At 35.6% G+C, this 21,180-nt stretch overlaps 1 protein-coding gene across 7 annotated transcripts in view; it reads right to left on the reverse strand.

Annotated features, from left to right (window-relative positions):
• Robo1 (roundabout guidance receptor 1) overlaps nucleotides 1–21,180 on the reverse strand; it is a 1,010,950-nt gene that overhangs the window by 363,675 nt on the left and 626,095 nt on the right. Inside the window, exon 1 of one of the 7 annotated variants that reach the window (XM_023564910.2) lies at nucleotides 20,809–20,991. The exons of the other annotated variants lie outside the window; for them this stretch is intronic. Within the exon in view, the coding sequence (XP_023420678.1) occupies nucleotides 20,809–20,863 (55 nt within the window). The 5' untranslated portion in view covers nucleotides 20,864–20,991. Of the gene's footprint in view, nucleotides 1–20,808; nucleotides 20,992–21,180 lie in introns of those variants that run through there. 7 annotated transcript variants of the gene reach the window in all.

Raw genomic sequence — 21,180 nt, forward strand, 5'->3', positions numbered from 1 at the left:
GACTTATCTCAACAAAAAGGATTAACAATCAGGGTCTAAAATTTCTGAAACTCAGCAATGTTAAACAGGGCTTTACAAAGAACTTTCAATTTGAAATACTGAGTAAATGGGTTCACACAGCATGAATTTTATTGTAGACCAACCTAATTTTCACTTTTTCCTCTTTCTAACAAGCAAGTCATTTGTTCTCTGCACTCATAATGGAAAGAAAACAAGAGTTTCTTTGTTTATGTACATTAACTCCATGCTGTAAAAGTCATTCAGTCAAGTTCCACTATACTTTCACCTTTAAACCTTAACCTGACTTGTAACAATATTTGTAGCCTCTAAAATTACACTGGTTGAACCCAGACGGAGTTAATCACCCTTCACTGTCTCAATGAAAAGTATAATGACCTACCATTTAATGTGAAGCCATTAAAATGCTAGAAGGGGCAAGAATTCACATCGTGTGTTTATAAATACCTCACAGACAAGAATCCATACATTCAACCTACCAGGACATTTTTCATATGGTGCTTGTTTAGAGAACCAGATGGAAAATAATGACTGCTGTACACTCAAAGCCAGAAGTGTCCATTCTGCTATCTGATGTACTGCACCTTAGACTTAATATTGACATAAATTATTTCTAACAAATTCCATCTGTAACCAAAGAAACAAAACATTCAAATCAAAGTTGGTTAATTACTGATACTCCCTCACTCCTGTTATTCCTACACAGGGCAAATATATCAGTGAGGTCCTTGATTTCTACCTCCAGAATCTTAACGGGCAAGATCACTGCATTGCACAAATCCACAGCTCTTTTTCTCATTGCCTATGGACCTGAGCTCCAGGGGAGTTCCTTCATGCTGTGTGAATGAACCTTGAACCTGAAACTGGAATGCTGAGTCTAGACCACTCCTCTCCACCTTCCTGCTGCCACCTTAAGCCACCATCAACTTCCCTGCAACAATCTCTAAAATATCCCCCCCACACACACACATCATTTATGCTTTTACCTCTACAAAGCATCCTTCTAGAGTGTGCTCAGTAATCTTGTGTTTCAAGCGAACCATGTAACTCCTCTAATTAATGTCACCATAATTCACTTGAAATTATAGAAAGTCCTTACTAGCTTCTCATGCCTCTAAATTAGCAAGGAAAAACATGCTAATGCAGCCCATGTGTTAGAATGAAGGCATACATGATTTGGATGAAAAGTACTATCAAACCAACACTGTGGCTGCCTGGAACTCCAATCTACTTCCAAGTGTAAATTTCTACACAGTAAAGGAAATCTCAAATTATCAGACCACCTAGCTTTGTAATAGAAGCTAAGAATCTGGATTTTTTTTAGAAGCCTTGATGTTAAGGTTGCCTAAAAATGGTTTAAAAATATACAATAAACAAAATACCCCTGCAACCTGATAGAGATGGCTGAAGTGAAGAGTCCTCCCTGCAATCTCCCCATTTATCTCTTAATTTAGAATATACCTCTTCTGTTGCTATAATTTACCATGCTTTTCCTATCTCAAGGTTTTTGCATTTACTTTCATGGTTTGCTGTTCCACTCAAACATCTCCCCTTCAATTTCTTTCCTTAACCATTCTTGGTCTATCTCCCCACATCACTGTTACATCCCTCTGTTTCCTATTTGATGTATTTCATAGAGTAGCTTCCATTGGAGGGAATTTGCCAGTTTCACACTGGTAAATTTTGCCTGTAAAAAATTACTTTACTGATGTGTTAAAGAATTCAAGATAATTATGTTGAACTGAGCTAGTAAGACAATTACACAGACAGAAAACTTCTGAGCCCTCTACTTCATAAAAATAGCATGGCAAGTTGTCTGTTAGTTAAACATATATAACAGGTAGATTATTTTTCTTTGCAACAGAGGAAAATATACATATGTGTGTACATATAAGTTTATATGTGTTTATATATATATTCATATACAAGAGGTTAAATATATAAATGATTACTTACCTACCTAAAAGTTTTACCAGACAGACTTTTTTTCAGGAATATCTTTATGTAAATATAAGACAGTAGTTCTGAACTGCTGTCCTCTTGGAGTTGTGAAAATATCTAGACAAGTGTATCTATCACAATTGAAAGGATACTATTAGCATCTAATGATACAGTCCAATGAGGCAGCTAAATATACTGCAATGTTTTGGGCAGATTCCACTACAAAAAATTATCTGGTCCAAAATGTCATACCAACTTTGACAAATCCTTATAATAAGGTTTTCTCTTTCCTTTACTTCAATGTTGCTAAAAGAAGGAACAGCCAGCCCACATTTCTGATTTTTTGATGATAGGATAATTTTAAATTCTTCTCTAATACCATCATGAAATACATTTTTATTAAAAAGTATTGACTGTTTCTGTGACCACTAGAATATACGTTCCATTAACCTCTAGAAAACATATTTAATTTTGTTTTCCTAGTAGAGTATGAGTCTATTCTAAGACATCAGTGACTGGATATGCATGTATGAACATAGAAGCAATGATTCACCATCTTATGCTTCAAATCTGCCATATATTTGAGTGTCTGCTCAATAGAAGAAACACTCAGACTGAAATATGAAATATTGTGTTGAACTCTATAGACAAATATCCAACTCTAATTATTCAAAATCTAACAAAGGAAATAAATGAACATAAATATAATATAGCATAGCTAATACAGTCTGATAGTAAAGGCATGCAGTGAACACTATTGTAGAAGGCAGAAGGGCTGATTCACCTAAACTTGAAGAATTAGGAGTGGTACAGGAAGGATGAGAGTCATACGCCCTCCTGGAGGTGATGCCTGATGCCTGAACTGCCTTACACGTGCTGAGAACTAGTTAGGCAGGAAAGTAAGAGGGAGAAACAACATTTTGAAAGGTAAGACTTGAAAAGTTGCCCAGGTATTAGTTATTTTTCCTGTTACTGGGACATAATACTTGATAATCACAACTTACAGGAAAAGTTTAATTTGACTCATGATTATTGGGCAAAACGTTACAGTGAATGGTAACAGCGGAGGAAAACTGCTCACTTTGTTGAAACCAGGAAAGAGAGAAAGAAGGGAGAAGCCAGGGAGGAGGACATGCCCCTAATGACACATCAGTCCTATGGGGCCCACCACCTAGCAGCACATTTAGCTAGGAAGTCATAAACTGATCAATCCACTGATGAGAATGGCTTCTCCATGATTTAGTTGCCTTCCAACCCTCCATCTCTGAACACATGGAGTTTGGGGAGACATTCTAGATCTAAACCATAAAGTGGAGCACATTTGGTTTAGGACCATTGGAGTAAGGTAGTAGTTTCACTTTGGAAATGGGTAACACGTTAAGACTCAGCATACAAACATGAATGAATTTCTGTTTTAGTGTGTGTTGTACCAGACTTCCTTGTTTTCTTTCCACTCTCAGATTCCATAAGCCTCTAATTTATTCCAGATAACGTGACCAACTGATTACTCAGTAAATACTCATTGAATTAAATTGTAACTGGAATCTATTCTATAACCCATGTTTTCCCCCCTAAATCAATAGTGTATTACAGAAATGGCAGAGCACTTATCAAAGAGTAAACTTGTTCAAAGTTGAAATGACTGCAGCTAAAAAAAAACTCAAAATGATGGTTTCCTCTAATTTTCTCATCTTTAATAATCAGACCTCTAATATTATCTACAGATTCACATTATAGTGGTCTAATTTAAAGACTAATAAAAATAAGAACAAAAGAAGCCTGAAGAACTAGTTTTATTTTAGGGCCCACTCCCTCCTCCCTTTTTTACTCTTTTTTTTTTTTTTTTTTTTTTTGGTCTTTTTCGGTACCAGGGATCGAACTCACGACTGCCTGCTTGGAAAGCAGGCGCTTATGCCGCTGAGCTAAATCCCGCTTATGCCGCTGAGCTAAATCCCCAGCCCCCCTTTTTTACTCTTAAACTTCTCATTAGAGCAACTTTTCTTGTCACTTATCCCCAGATTTCTCCCAAAGCTGTATTTCTAAATGATTCTCTTAAATTTCTGATGGAATTTTTGTACTTCAGGTCTCTTACAGTGCTCAGTTGAAAATCCACTATCATCAAAAGTCAGCTTGCAAAAATACGATGCCTAATGTTGACTGCATCCATACTGTTCCTCCCTCAGCACTGGTTCTTGGTGTCCATGCCAGTCATTAGACATCACCTGAAATCACCCCTCTTGCAGAGGTTCTGTGAGTCACATCTAATCATGCTTCCACTGCAAATTCTTCTTTGCTTCATTTCTACAGATAGTTTTTACTCACCGTCTTGCCCCAACATCATTTTAACTGACATAATGCTTTTCCAGTCAGATCTGTGTAGAAGCAGTCTCTTCACTACTTAGAAACATTTAATGGTCTCTTTTTTTTTTTCCCACATAATGAAATTCAATCTACCTAACTCAGAATATGAAAACTTTTTATTCTGACCACAGATTCCTGGCACAGACACCTGATCTATAAATGTATCCATCCCTCAGTCTCAACACATACCAAAATCCAAAATCCATAGATGTTAAAGTTCCTTATATAAAATGGCATAATGCCCATCATGGTGGCATGTGCCTGCAATCTCAGCACATGTGAGGCTGAGACAGGAAGATCACTGCAAGTTCAGGCCAGCCCACCCTACATAGAGAGTTCAAGGTCAATCTGTACTATAAAGTGAGATCCTGTCTCAAAAGACTAAAAATAAATAAACAAGCATAGTATTTGCACATAATCTACACCTCGTCCTATATATACTTAAATCATCTCTTGAATACTGACAATATATAAAATGATGGAAAAAATGTTTATACTGTATTGTGTAGGAATAACCATAAAAACTCAGTCTGCAAATTTTTGGTGCAAAGGCAACTTTTCTTCTTCAAATATTTCGTGCATGGATATGGAATGCACAAATATGGAGGACTGTTCATAATTTCATATAAACTCTTATTTCTCCATTGTGAAAAATAATTTTTCTATCTTTATATATGTATTTCTTCTGCTTCATCTAATGGGCAAACAATGAGAAAGAAAGGGATATATTTAGTTTGTCATTAAATCAGCCCCTACCCTGGTAGGAAGTACCTTTTCCCTTCTTGTCCTTCTGTATTGTGTGTGTCTGTAATGTGTGTGTGCACATGCTTGTGCACACAATATTAAAATCATTCATATATCTCCTTCAGTTATCACACAACCTGCGCTTCATGTATGGTGGCCATAACTAAGTTTGTCTCCTTATCACCAGTGTCTAGAAATCTCTCATCTCCAACAGAAACTCATTCAGTTATTTTTGAATGGCGTATAGACTAAAGAATTTTTAAATCGCACTGCATCTTTTATGCCCAACTGTTTATAAAAGAGTTTCATTAAGATACCAGGCACTTTTTAAAAATTTATTTTTAACAATGAGGCTCTTGAAGGTTCTTGTATACCCCTACAAGATAAAAATAAAGTGCTTCGCTCCAGCTTCAAAACAATTCAACGTTTACATCTATCCACTAAGTACGGCACACTTAAGCACTTTGAGTTCTTTCCTATTACATTTATGGAAGAAAATAGTTAATGTGACAAATCGCTGAAATATCAGATACCAGAGCCCTAGTTATCTTTAAGAAGAGGATTTATTATTTTTCATTAGATATACTTAGCCTTTCTAAATTCTATAACTATTCGTTTAAATTTTTATACGTCCATCAGACATTTAGTAAGCACCTACTGTGTGCTGGCCGTACTGCAACGATAGGGGATATTCAGCTCTACTACAAAATACACAGGAGTCATCTGCCTCAGAAATGTGAGATTCCTGGCATGAATAGAATATAAGGAAGGCAAAGAAGGCTTCCCTGAGAAATGACCAGCAGCCCACACCCAACAAGCAGCACTGGCATGGGATAGTCACAGAAAACACGAGGGCATGTGTGACACCCAAAACTAGTAATGACACTACAAAATACGGTTCTCTTCTGGCCATGACATATACAGTCTATTGCTCTTCTTAACCTGTTCAAATGTCTTATAATGTTAGTAATACAAGTTAGTACACAATTAGTACTATGTGTCACCACCAAATATTTTCTGGTGCCTTCCTAGAAAACCGAATTACATGAAAGGTTAAAATTTGATAATATCTATGTGCACTACGGTTTCAAGGAAATTTCTACAGATCATTTTCTTTATTGTGAGATTTAAATGTCTTAGTTGAATAGCCTAAGTACTTTAATTTACAGTTTGTCCAATTAATAAGCACATAATTTTATCATCTTATTAAAAGCAACAAATCTCACTATACTAGATCTCAGTAACTTAATATTGGTTTAACTCAAGGAATTTATTTCTCTACTGACTTCAATTTAAAACTGCTTCCATTTGTGGAATATTTTTATGGAGAAAGTACTGGATATGTCTCTTTTTCTATATAGTCAAATTTCAATTTTTAGATGGAAGGATCAAAATTCAGAAAAGTAATATAATTGTGTTTACATAGTTCATTACTGAGAGTGCCGATATTAAAACATAAACAGCCAAACACAAAAAGGTGATAATTATTTATTAAATGAATTATTACTCTAGCGACCAAGCTGTGAATCACCCTATAATCCTATAAACAACAATGAATTTCCCAGGCTATGTCAAGTCCTGTTATAAGCATATTCTTGAGCCATAGTATTAATAATTCTAACTTGATCTTTGTATTCCTGAGGTAAGCAGGGTCTGGGCTACAGTGTTATGGGAATCAAAGAAGTTTTTAATACGTAACGTTAAATAAGGTACCAGGCTGCAGTGTTATGGGAATCAAAGAAATTTTTAATACGTAAAGTTTGCAACTAGTCCCCCTCTAAACCATTAGAATTTCTGTCTCACAGTTTGGCAGACCATATTACTGTAACATCTATCCAGACCCCATTTTCCTCCATGTCCCACGCTTCCCAAGTGCCTGTCCCAGTTTAGAACCCCAAAGGAAAACCTCCATTTTCAAGTCCAAGAGAGTTGAGCCCTGAGTAAAGGAGGATCTATAATCTGATTAAAATAATTCACAGTAAATTGCAAATCTCTTAATCCTCTTAGTGGCATTAACATTTTTTTTTAAATTGGGGGGTGGAGTGGTGTGGTAACATGATACAACCTTTAATTGTTAGCATTTTTGTACAGCATAAACAATATTATATTTTCCTTTATTCAAATAGAAATGGCTATCACACTGGCATGGCAGTTTGCCCAGAAATCTGTCTCCAACCTGTCAAATTAACCCTTCATTTTCTCTTATGGATGCTCTTACTTCTCTTGCTGTTTTTTTTTTTTTCCCCCTTGTTAAATGTCTGATAAGAGATCTTAAAGACTGGATTCTATGAAAGGGTTATGTTTAAAGTGAAGGTTGCTAAATTAGGGCCTGCACCTGGCAACTAACATAAACTAGTTTATAAAAAAAAAACTACATTGAAAAAAACTTGATAATAAAAGCAATGTAATAATTCACACTCAAACAGAAGATCAAACATGCCAAATACTATTTGACGGATTTCACATGTGTTAATTTATTTAATTTTCACACACTCTTATCAAGTAGGTACCTATATTACCTCCAACTTACTGATAAGGAAGCAGAAAAGTGACATATTTTTAACTTGAAAGTCCATTCCCTTATAATCACTATGCCATGCCGAAAAACGCACTAAGGAAAAAAAACTCAACTGAGAGATAAATTAGCTCATTGCATTATCTTCAGATTAAAAATTACAAAACTTAAATTTTGGGAAGAGATCTAACTATGAACTACTTTAGTCTCCCTTTGACATGTAAATAAACTAGGTCTCTCATGGCATGAAGTTAGTCAACAACAGGTTCAAAGCTAAAAATCAGCTAATCTGAACCTAAGTCATGTTTTTTTCCTATATCACAATCCATCCATCAAGTACTGACCATTACAAGGAGAGGCAGACGCCAAAAGCCCTGTCCAAATCATTTTGAGAGATCCAGTGTCACTAAGTTTCTGCATCTGTATGTTATTTCCAAATGTGGCACTGTACATTTATACCACAATGGTTCTAAAATCTGCTTTTTAAATACACTGGGATATGACAGGAATGGTGGCAAAAATCTTAATCCCTGCCCTTGGGAGCTTGAGGCAGGACTATCACATGAGTTCAAAACCAGCCTGAACTGCACAGCAAGAACCTGTCTCAACGAAACAATAAAAACAAAAACCAAAAAGACCCCCACGCAAACAGAATGATATAATCTCTATACAAAAAATAAAACCAAAACAAAAAACAACCAACAGATACAAAGTTGTAATGTATGGCAATTCTGCCACTTCCAATTGTTAGATTTTTTCTAGAAGAATAAAATTTTAAGAATTAAAGGGAGTATTAATCCTTGCTATAACTGTTTTCAAAGCAAGATCAAGAAATGCATGGGCCAATTATATTAATTGAATATCTTCCTCCTTCACTGCATGGCCTATATGTTGGCTGTAATTCATTAATTCAACCCCCACAGTCTGAATGAAGTTCTAAATAAGTAGGATACATCGCACAGCCTGAAAGTACTTAAGGGCGGTTTCGTAGATGATGCTTGGGAAACAAAAGACATAAGCACACCAAGCCTACCTTGGGTAGATGTATTGGTGCTAAAACTTTCCAGAAAAAGAAGACCTCTGGATCAATTTGTTAAGCCAAACAAGAATTAGGATGGATCACACTGGAGGAAAAATAACAGACAGAAAAGTATCTAGCAGAGCAATCCTAAATAGACAGATCAGCATTCAGAAAAGCCAGTGTGGGAAGAGGTTTTTCATTCATCTCTTCACTCAAATTTGTTTCTTTAATTAGGAAGGTGTGCAATATAAGCAAGTCAATATTGCCAATATAACCAAACCAGATGGACTCTTGCATCAGAAAACAAATCATATATATATATATATATATATATATATATATATATGTATATATGTATATATTATATATATACATATATATATATAATCTCCTCGAATCATAAAAGAGTCTTTGTGTATAAAAATAGTGAAAAGAAATACTTACTGCACAAGGGACAATAAAAATCAGCAAGACTTAAGCAAATGAGCTATACAAATACTTTCCAAAGAAATATGGAAATTATAGTCACCCTTTCAAGTAATAAAGAATCAGTTATTTTTGGCAAGCTATTTTGTCAAAGTATTGAATAATGCTCATCTTTAAACATGCCTCCTGTGGACAGTGAAATGCTGGTGACGGTTCATAGCTTCAAATGAATCAGCTCTCCTTGCTTAGGGCACATTACAGCTTCTGACCTCTTCCCTGCCCATGCCTTGACCTTGTCCCACTCAGACAGTATTCCCTGCCTCATGCCTGTGAGCATCTCATATTGTTCAAGAGCTGCAGCTCTAGAATTTAGCATGAGGAGGGCTGCCCCTGCTAGATGTCTTACATGAGCCATCCTCCTAATGATCCCCAATGGGACTCTGTCATATTATTCCAGCAGGACATGCCGTTCAAACACAAAAAGAAATTTTTTGCACTTTGCAGTGAAAAATGATGAATACAATTGCTATATGTAGAAATATTTTACTTAGATCTAGTGGAAAATGACCACAGTGTTTTGAAGGGAGTTGAAAGGGATAATTTAAAAGAAGTTTCTTCATCCATTGAGATGTATAATGTATCTTGAGAACTTGAGCACAATGTCTCATACCTATGTTGGTTAAAAAAATCCTCCAAGAATTATTTTTTAAAAAAAATTATGAATAATGCACAAGATACCTTAAGGAAATGTGAAGTATGCTCTTGAAAACTGCATAAATCAGTATTTTGTAAATTTAATAACTTTCATTGAAAACTTAAGAGATGTTTTATTTTTATCTGTGGTTTATATTCAATTGGAAATAATTACTGACCTTTTACATTAAATATCTCTCCTGATAATATTTCTGTCAAATAGCTAACGATCTGAAAACAAATAGTAAAGCAAACTAAGGGTTCTAGATTTTAGAAAGGATCCTGCCATAATTCTTGCAGAAGATCAAGGTTCTTTGAAATGCAGCCGGAGTTTCAATTTCCTTTATTTTTATTTCTTCAAATTCCTTAATGTATTTTCTTAACATGTAAGTCAGATGTAACACAGCAGTGACTCTTTTAGTAGCAATCAGTAAAGCTTAGAGTACACTAACCACTTCTCTTATTCAAGAACATATTTACTTATTCAGCTCATCAGGGACTCTAAGCTCATCAAAAAGCCTGTGGTTTTGTTTTCTTTGTTTGTTTGCTTTAAGACAAAAGAATAAACATAAGTTGTAAAACTGATCACTTTGCCTGGCTCAACAAATACAATTTGTAAAATGTAAATAGCTCCCAATAAAGAGAAGCTTTTGGTTAAATAGATAAGCCATTAAATAACCATTTAACTAAAAGTAATACAGTAAGGAAAGCCAAGCACTAGAAAAGTAGAATGTTTCTAAACTACTGACTGAAACAAATGAGGGGATAATGACATCTTTAGGGTTTCAGGAATAAACAACAACAGATAGGTCAGTTATACATGAGATGGATGGTATAAAACAGCAGCCACAAAATAGTGATCTCTGGGCTATATTTGGTAAAAAGGCATTGTATTAGGTTAGACTCACTTATTCAAATGTATGGATTAGGATAGTTTACTTAGAAATAAAAGTTTATGGTTTCTGTTTTCAAAATCTGAAAGTTTAAGTAAACTAGAACCATAGTCCTCCGTGCCTAGGTTCATTAACCATCCCAGGACCTCACACAAGCCATTCTTTCCTTAAACAGGTTCTATATTTCAACCAGATAAAAGATTGTATCTTAGGTACTGTTTACTTTCTTCTCATCCAAGAATTATGACTTCAGATGAGCAAGGACAGTTTTCAGATAGTTCAGTATGGAAAAAAAAAAAGTGAGAATATGTATATATATCTTCTTAATATATTTTAATTCTCCAGATCCAGAAAATTATTGCATTGCAAACACTGAGAGAAATTTTTGATAAAACAAAAGATTTATTAGAAGACAAAGTTAAAAGTTATCTATATTTTTAAATTAAAAAGCTAGAGTTCTCAAGTCTTTTGTACTTTAGAAAGATATCAAGAAAACATATTAAAGATAACAACATCAAAGACAACATAAGAAAGGAAAATGTTTATCAAAGAAAGAAAATGAGAATCTCATACCTTAAGAATAGCAGGTTTAGAAAAACTACATCTGTCTTCAAATACTGAGACAGATTCATATAGAAACTATATTCACTAGATAGATATAGAGGGCAAAACCAAGGCCAGTAGATAAGAAATTCAAGTCAGTTTTAATGTTAAGAGAAATCAATTGTAAATCAAATTATTTGTGCTGGGAAGATGCAATTACTGACACAAAAAATAGTGTTGGAAGGGTGAGTTCTGTGTTCAGAATACTGCAGAGAACATAGAGACTCAGAGAGATGAAAGTGTTGTTAAAGGTACTGTCCATGTGATGTTCTTATTGGTTAAGAAAAACACTTGCAGAATCATGTTGGAGTCTATCTACCTGTACACTGCTATCCATAACTTCGAAATGAATGCCAAAAGTCAAATGTCATAATCTCTAAAAATCAGGCCATCAAATTCCTATGACTTTCTACCACCTTTTCTTCATTTAATGAAAGCTTTTATATAAAAACTTAAATTAGTTTTATAATAGACTATATATATGATATATATATATATATATATATATATATATATATATATCATGGTGTACAGCATGATGTTTTAAACAATGTATACACTCTCGGTTAGCTAAATTGATGCAATTACAAGCTATTAACACAGGCATTACTTTTTATAGTCTCAACATAGGCTTATAGAGTACTCATGTCTATCTCTAAATCACACAGCAATCAATCATTTACTATAAACTCCTTAAGCACAGTGTTTTTTAAACTTTGTTTCCTGATAAGTGAATTAAAGAATGAATACAATTATTAAGTAATGTTCTGTACAAACATAACAACGTCATTAGTGAAATTCTCAATTGTCAACTTTGGGAAGTCTACCTATTCTAGCAGATTATGTAGGCTTTCCGCTTCCTTCTACTGGATGCTCCTCTGTAGCACTTTCCCTGGCTCAACAAGTCATCTTCATTACTACAATCACCTCACTCCAGGAAGGTCTTCTTGTCAGCAAATCCCCTTGAATGAACGAATTCCCAAAATGCATTTCCCCTTCTTTTCTCATATCAGAAACATCTTTTATTTCTATAGTGTCAACAAACTCATCATCTTGCTGTCTATATATGAACAAACTGAGTCTTGTATTAAAACTATTTTATATTACCAAGTATGTATGAAATATTCTTAAAAGTATCTAATAGCAACAAACTTCTACTTAATAATAATTTTTCACTATTAACATAATTTTTAATAAGCAACTTACCAAGGAATAAAATGCCATTCAACAATAATATACAAGTAGCATTAAATGAACTCAAAACAATGAATGCATGCTTATTATGAACTACATTTTAAGACAAAGTAAAAGCTTTAAGGCTAACAGAGAGTTTCAGGTATAGTATTGTGATTAGTAGTATAAAGTAACTAAGAAAAACACTGATCTTCACTTAAGCTTTCTGTAAAGCTACACATGGAGAGAAAAATGCACATGATCTCATCTACGGATTTGGAAATAAATTTGGAAGAACATTGAACTCAGCTGAAAAAACTATCCCTAGGAAATCACAGATGAGTCACAGAAATGTATATTTTAAAGGGTAAGTAAAGCAAAAATGTAACGTTTTTATAACCAACTATATTACTTCTCAAAGCATACTATTACAGTACTGTTTTTGATAGCTATTACAGACACAATTGGGTGTCACTGGCAGGAAACATCCTAAGCAATGCTACATTCTTTTCTTGTTTTCCATAAAACCTGTCACTGAAGAAGGATCTACCTTTATAGAAACTGGTTACAGATTCTAACCCAGCATCTGTGCCATAGGTTCTTATTATCAGCGACATCTAACTATGAAGTAAATCATTTATTTCAACCTCAAAAAAACCACAACAATTTAATAATGCATTCTTTAGTGAGTTCCCAGAAATGCTACAGTTTACCTGAGGAAATTTTAATCCACCTATACAACTGAGTCACCATGAAACATGTTTGATTCTATCTCAACTTTATGTCAAACACTGAACAAAAATGAATCTACTAAACTATGCTGTTTAAGACCAGTGTCATTCTATGGTGTCTCCTTTTTATGATACCAAGGTGGTCAACAGGTAGGCAGACCTTTTTTTGGAACTTATATGATAGGCAGAAGAGAGTAGCTGACAGGAAGATACAGTGTACAGTCTAACATCTACAAAGGAACTAAAATAGATCAGCATCATCATCTCGTTTCCTCTACAGAAAGTACCTTAACTTGTTATGTGTACTTTTTAGTTTCACCTGCATTTGTTTTCTTAAAGGGAGCCGACACATGTATACCTGCATAACTGAGAATTCTGATTCAGACATGCTGGTTTCAGATCCTCACTCCACCTCACTGACAGTCAAGGAGCTTAACTTTTCTGAGCTTCATTTTCTCTATCAATAAACAAAGGCAATACTAACACATTCCTTCTAACCATGGTCGCTTTCATTGTTAAAAAAAGACACTATCCATGGCACTATCCATGGCAGATCATAAGACTAGAAATTTTAGATTTTAAAATTATTATTACTAGTATTATTAGAAATATTATTATTGCTGCTTTGTCCTTCAAGTACACAATTGAGTGTATACAACTGGGGTCCACTGCCTCAGTTCATCATTTAATTAATTATTTATGTTTTTTTTATCATCATAGAATAAATATAAATAAAATGTACTTATAAGAAGTAATGAACTTTTATCGGTAAAGTCCAAATAATATAATGCACTGTATTTCCATTTCTACACTGAATCTAAATAATTACCGTTCTTATGATGTGTCTATTTGACTTGAAGTTATGGAGATTAGAAGCAAGAAAATGAAGACTTCTCCTCTCTCCCATTTTCCTTCACATGATTATGGTTTTTTTGGGCAGTATAATACTGACTAAATTCATCACTTTAAGAAACTTATAGTTTGAAGCTTGATATCAGATTGCTAGAAATCTTTGCTTCTTCTCAAAAGGAAAGGAAAGAACAGAACAGATGAGTTTTATCTTCCACAGCCAGTATTAGGCAGTTTACTTTAAACAGACAACTGGCTAATTGAATGGTCTAGAGGCTCTGAAATTACTTCCCAAGCTAAGCAACTAGAGTAGTTTACAGCTGCCGAGAGGTGTGTAGTTAACACGTACAAATGTGCTTTAGCTCACTTTGTTACATGAGCAAGAACCATTTTAGTGAAGTTTTAGAGTGATAAAAACTGCCTTTTAAATGAGGCCAGAGTAAACAAAACCAGTTTTTAGATATATGAAACTAACAGCTTATATTTTATTTTATTTTATTTTATTTTATTTTATTTTATTTTATGATAGGAGAATTGCAGATAGACATACTGTTTTAGTCAAATTAAGTTAGTCAATGAGTATTGAAAACAGAAATATCACATACTCAACTGAAAAACAGAACAAAATACCAGTTGAGTTTGGAGATCAAATTATCAGAATCAGCCTGTCTCATTAGCATCATACAATAGCGAGTAATCATGAAACAAATAGTTCTGGCCTGATTCAATCATTCTTTGGCCCTGTTTTCTTTTTGTATCCTGGAATCTCTAATAACATAAAAGGGCTTCATCACTTTAAAAGAGAAGCTCAAATCTCACCTCTGTCTCCTCTTCTTCTAAAATTCAGAAGTAAATTTACAAAGTTGAATTTTTTACATGATGATACATAAAGCATTGTTATATATTACATGCTACAAACAACTTCATGGTCATCTAAACATTCTCTTGCTATTGCTATCCACAATGAAATCTTAAATCAAATCAAGAGTACCATATATCTAAAATCAACTTTAATTTAAATGGGTACACGTAATAATTTTCTTTTTCTTTCAATTCTCATTTCTTCACATTCAATGAAAAATCTGTAGAAGGTAGCAATTACAATAGTATTCTCAAACAGAGTCCTTTGCAGATAATCAGAGATTATCAGCACCGTCCATTCTGAGGCCTCTGTGGTCCTTCCAAGGCTTTCTGTGGACAAACCATCCCCACCGCTCAGATCGTGTACAAATGAGTTGAATATAGACATACTTTGAACTTGACATTTTCTAAAATTGAATCAAAATCATATTAGAAAAATGTAACTGTAACTTGCTATTGCCAGAAGTGCTTTTAAAATATGTTTTCTAGTAAATTTTAGATAACTGGAAAGACGAACAGTCTAAAGAATAGGTTCCTAAAATACATTGTATTATTAGGAACCACAGCTGACTACTTTCTATATGATGCAGACAAATCAATCAATCTCTTGACACAAAAAGACCATATTCCCACTTAACACACAACCACATTGCTCTGTTGACATTTGCTTGTATCCATTGATGGTGCTTTTAACGCTTCATTTAAGTGTCAAACTGGGTGACAGGCATTAAGCCTATAGACTATTTAGCATCAAACTCCAAGAACATTTTCTATAATCCTTTACTTTCTAGGCACTCACCCACAAGAAAATAAAATGAATTAATTACATAAAATAGATATTCTTTTCTGTCTCTAAAGTCATGCACAGCTGTGGATGCCAGAGAGGTACTTCTCCCCTTGAATGAAGTCAGAAAGAACAGTCATACTGTTCAAAATATTATTTTATGTGTGGAACAACACTGTCATAGATGTTTTGGAGCCAAGTAAAATCACAGAAGTAAGGAGATTTGTAACAGCCTGTTTTGAATGAAGGGAAATGAGGCTAAGAGCTCCCATGAAGCAAGAAATGTGACACTCTCCAAGGTTAGAAATAGCCTTTTGGATGCAGAGAGGCAGAAAAAGAGAAAGAGGAAAAGGCAAAGAAGTGGAGATCAAAGCTATCTCCACATACACTATAATCTTTTCTTCTTCTTCAACACAGATTGAAGGACAGCAAGCATTGAGGGAGAAAGAGAGAAGCAAACCATGCTAATCCGGAAATGTAAAGCAAGGAGGTAGTCTTTTGATCTCCACAGGATGGCAACTTTCCTGGCTATGCATAAGCAGTTTCCGACCAGCTGATCAACCAGGTATTAATGTTCAACCCTTCCATGATCAGTAACCATGAAGGGAGTCATCTGCGAGCAGCAATCAAGCAGAAGGCTCATCTACTGCTAAATGACCGCCAGCCCATAGCTAACCCAGAGGGGAAGAGCAACCACAGGGGACATGATTGTCTCTCCACAGGCTCTTCTCTGACAAGGGCCAATTATGTCCTTGGTATTCAGAGCAAAATCCTTCCTCAAGAGCACATGAATGAGAATAGCAGGATCTATGTGCATCTGTACCTCCAACAGACAGTGTTGTGACATCCGTTCAGTCTCTTCTTTTAAGTAAGCCAGAAAATGCAGACAGGATCAAGGCTGAATATGAACTGGAAAGATGTAAAGAATTGACTGTATTGCCTGAGGAAAAACCATTTTCTTAATGACAGGGAAAAAAATGCCTCTCTTTCAAACATGAAGGACTGAATCCACACAGTCTTGTTTAGGCAGATTTTCAGGAAAATTTTTAAAATAAAAACTGACTTAACCATTGTCTTTTTAATTTAAGTTCTTCATTTCCCTTTCAACTAGAAAAATTCACAGGATAAGCGTTATGGGCCAGCTTGGTTCACATCTCTGTTCATCCACATCTCCTACTTTCTCTACGATGTTGTTTTCACAGCTACAAAATAAGAATAAGTAACATCTTACTACCAACAGCTTCCATTATGGGGTTCTCAGGAGCATCACTATGTGAAGCAGCAAATAGTCAACAAGTGATCATCATACCCGCCTAGAACAGTCATCATCAAGTTTCTCATTTAGCTCAAAATTTGGATATAATCTCATTTCAATTCAAATTTAAGATACACTGCTCAAACATTCAGAAAACCCCATTTCTACCACGTTCCTCCTTCACTTAGATTTGGTCACATCTTCTACATTTACTTCCCTGGGTTATATTTTTTAATTAATCAAATAACTTTCCAGGTGCTTTTGTGGTGCTGAGGATTGAACTCGAGGCCTCCCACATGCTAGGAAGCCCTACAACCACTGAACAACATATCGATGGCCCTCTCCATCTCCTCTCAGCCTCTACTTTAAAACTAGTTTAATTCTTGATCCCAGAATCCTTGGATCACTTCTCTAGGCTTCTGCTTCTGGTTCTTTTCCTTTTTGCTTTCTTATTTCCAAACTCCTTATGTATTCTATTGATTACTTTAGGTTTAACTTTTAAGTGGACGACATCTTCAATTTCCTTATATTTTTCATTCAAAAACTTTAAACTTGCAGGGAAGTTTAAATTTTTGTGTGAGGAATGAATTCTTTAAGGGGTCAAAACATGTTACGTTAGCATTTTTATTATCATATATAACAACAAATAAAGACTAATCATTGATAACCTTCATGAAAAGGTTTTATGATCAATATCCTCTCAAACTGATTTCTCTTGAGTATTTTAAACTACAGTTATGAACAAGTTAGTGTAAAAATAAATAAGTAAACATTTGTAAGTGTTAGTTTGAATTTAGCAGTTCACATCATTTAAACTCATAGAAAATATAACATTTGTAATAGTAAAAATTTAGAAAAAAAGTTCAGGTAAACTTTCTGCTTTAAAGATATTTTAACCATAAATACGTTTCACAGGGCCAGTTATCAGGAAATAAAGATATGCTTAACAAATCACTGTATTCAGGTATGTATGCTTAAAGGTCAGCAAAGCTACAAAGAAACTAACAGTCCTTACAAATACTCAACCATCTTGTAAGAAAGGTGGGGGGGGGGGTGTTGGGACTTAGGTAAGTAGCTCACAGAGTAAAATTTATAATGAAAAAGTTCCTCTTGAAAGACAACATCAGGAAACTACTACTCTTTTGAAGTGTATCTTAAATTTGAATTGAAACAATCACTTTCACTCAAAAGTAGACTTAAACAAATGGATTTGAGAGGAGAAAGACTATGACAAACAAATGTTTAGAATAAAATGTTTTATATTATAGTATTATATTAAAAATAAATGGTTATCCTACTGTTTATGTTTTATGAAATTCTGTGTAACTTGTACCCTTTTTCTATTTTTTTTTCTTTTTCTCCTTAAATAAAAAAGCGAACACTTTTAAATATAATGCTTAATATTAAGTACACTATCAACATATAACATAGTTTATAATCTGTTTGAAGAAACTATAGGACTTTGTTTAAGTGGCATTCAGTTAAAAAAAAAAAAAAGAAAGAAAAAGAACTGACAACCAATAGATGCTTTTACAGGTTAAATCTTGTTGAAGGTACCTTACCCCCTCAGTACACTTTGATTTATTTAAGCTCACCATTTCTCTTAAATACACTCCATTAACAAGTGATAGACTGTGATCTTAGGCTTCAGGCAAGACATGAAACACAATCTTTCAAGAACTTCATTCATTCTTTGACCAGGTGTCTTGAGTACATCTAAGTTACTTGTTGCTTAACTGAGTTCTGTGAAGTTTTATTCAAATCAATGGTGTTGCTTCCCAACAGCACAGCGGCATGAAACTCACCCTAGCAGCCCAGTCACTTGACTGACTGCCCAAGTTCATATTCACAGCATGAATGAAAGTTATCAGAGGAACCATGAAGGTAAATATGAGGAAGCAGCTCAAAAGACATGCCTAGCCTGAAACTTGGCGAACAAGGTAGGTAAGCACAACTATAGGCAAACTACAGATTTATAAAAATGATCAAGGGCTTAAATGTAAATCCAATAAGAAAACCAAAGCAATACACCCATGTAAGGTTCTAAATATGCCCATATGTATTCAAATTATAATTCTTGGATATTAACTGTTAACCAAATAATTAAGTCCAAAAGGACAACCCACCTCCACATATTTCTCCAAGTGAAGACAGAATTTGCACACTGACACCACTAGCTTTCAGAGAGATCCTATTAGTGTGACCCTATCTTTAATCTACAGCCATGATAAAATGTCCCAACATATACAAACTGAGCTCAAACAGTGACTAATGACCATTAATCCCCCTATCTTCAGTAATCTGCCCCTCCAGTCATTTATCACAGTGACACTTCACTTTACACACGTGAATAAACTTTAACTGGGAAGGTGAATCAACAAAAATCTCAAAGGTATCTGAAGCTGTAAATTAAACTAGGGGGAGACAGAGCAAAGAGAGACAGATAGAACAGATCTTAATGTTTTTGATTTGCATCCATGCCTGGGCAGGGGATTTGGGGGAGCTACTCAATCAGTCAGATGTGCAAACTAAGAAAAAAAAAAAAAAAAAAACATGCTCTGCAGAAAAGGGAAGCAAGAAATTAGGAAAGGTGGTTCCAAAGTACTGGTTTCATCTCACCCACCCAGTGTGACACATGAGTAATCCGAGGCTGAGATTTCAGTTTGCATATTCTTTAAAGAAATAATAATTTACTGAATTTATTAGGTGGTTCAATTCAAATGTTCCTTGTAACTTTCAGCCAGAAATCCTATTAAATTCTTTTAGGTGTGTATTTACTGTCATTTAGTGTTTCTTTTTCCTTTTCATATCCCATGAACTATTTGGCTTAAGTAACATCATTGATCAAAACAAAAAGCACCACCACAGACCACAAAAAAACCTAAGCTAACATTCAAAACGATTTCATAAGTATGCAAATTGAGAGGCTCTAACCTATAGGCCCTGATGTAATGTGACTTTCAATACTGAAGTGCATGCAGTGTGTGTGTGTGTGTGTGTGTGTGTGTGTGTGTGTGTTTTAAGGCCTGAAATTGGATCTCTGATTGAAACCAGAATCTACCAAAGGAAAGAAACAAAAAGTTGAGTCCTGGCTCCGTTCACCCATAGTAAAAGTTTCTTAGGGAGTGCAAGCAAACTGTTTTCGAGTGCAGAGACACAGATACAGCGCGTACTCTCACACCAGAAGGCTGCCGCTGCATCCTTCCAACACTTCATATGGAGTTGCAGTACTATTTAATTAATCCTAAAAATCCTAAGGCAGCCTTCTGTTTTCCCTCGCCAATGAGAATTCCCAGGCAAGTAACTGTTTTCCCTGTTACTCGCAACCGTCTGTTTTCCTTCTAAACCTAGCCAGGCAGTGGTTAGTTTATATCCTACCCCTAAAAAGGGCTTATTTCCTGAAGTTTCTTCAGCATCGACTTTAATTACAGACTTTGGTTACATAAAACAACTACTAATAACCCCTTGTGCTCCGAAGAGGAGAGATTTGGAGGACCAGGTTGTGGAATCTGGGCGAGTCTGAGTCCCAGATTCACCCACACATCTCCCCACCCCAACCCCTCCCAGGCCCCAGAAACGGCGGGTGGGTGATTCTCAGATCCACTCCTCCCAGGGCCCAAGCCCACCCCGACCCGCTGCTCCTCCCGACCCGCGCGCTCAGACGTGCGTCTGCCCAGAGCAGGGCGTGCCCTGAACTTGGCGAAAGGCCTAGGTTTGGAAGAGGTGTGGGGAGGCTTGGGGGCAGTTAGGGGGATGGGGGAGAAGGGAAAAGCTCCAGGGCAAACCAGGTGCCTTTTCGCCTAAAAGTTGTGCAAGGATCCAGCCCCTGCGGCCTTTGAAGACAGAGGTCGCCAAAACGCAGTCTGAGGTTTGATTTGCAAAAGTGGAGAGCCGATGAGCAAGGGAGATCAAAGGTGAAGAAAAAAAGACGCGGGGTTACCTGAACAGAGACAGATTAATCCAAAGAGGTAAAAGTGAGCAGGCTCCGCGATCATTGTCCTCGGGTGGCTCCTGCATCCAGTCTCATGCCAAGAGAAGGGAGTAGAAACGGGGTTCCCAAATTTTGAAACCACACGCCACACACCCTACACACAAAGGCTTAATATAAGCAACGTGGGTCAATCCGCCAGAAGAGTTTCAGGGCAATTGCTTGTCGACCTTTCCGGACGCTTGTCAATATCTCAGAGCCCTTGGCAGAGGAAGAATTCCAAGGCTGGTTGTCCCTGGTCCCAGGGTCTCTGAGAGGAGGCTCAGCCACTTCCAGGGACCATCCAGAGCGCACAACAAAGAGCCGAAGCCAAGAAGCAGTGGG

This window comes from Cavia porcellus, unplaced genomic scaffold (genome assembly GCF_034190915.1).
Source record: "Cavia porcellus strain 051 isolate PalLab524CR breed Dunkin Hartley unplaced genomic scaffold, mCavPor4.1 scaffold_15, whole genome shotgun sequence".
NCBI classification, from domain to species: Eukaryota; Metazoa; Chordata; class Mammalia; order Rodentia; family Caviidae; genus Cavia; species Cavia porcellus.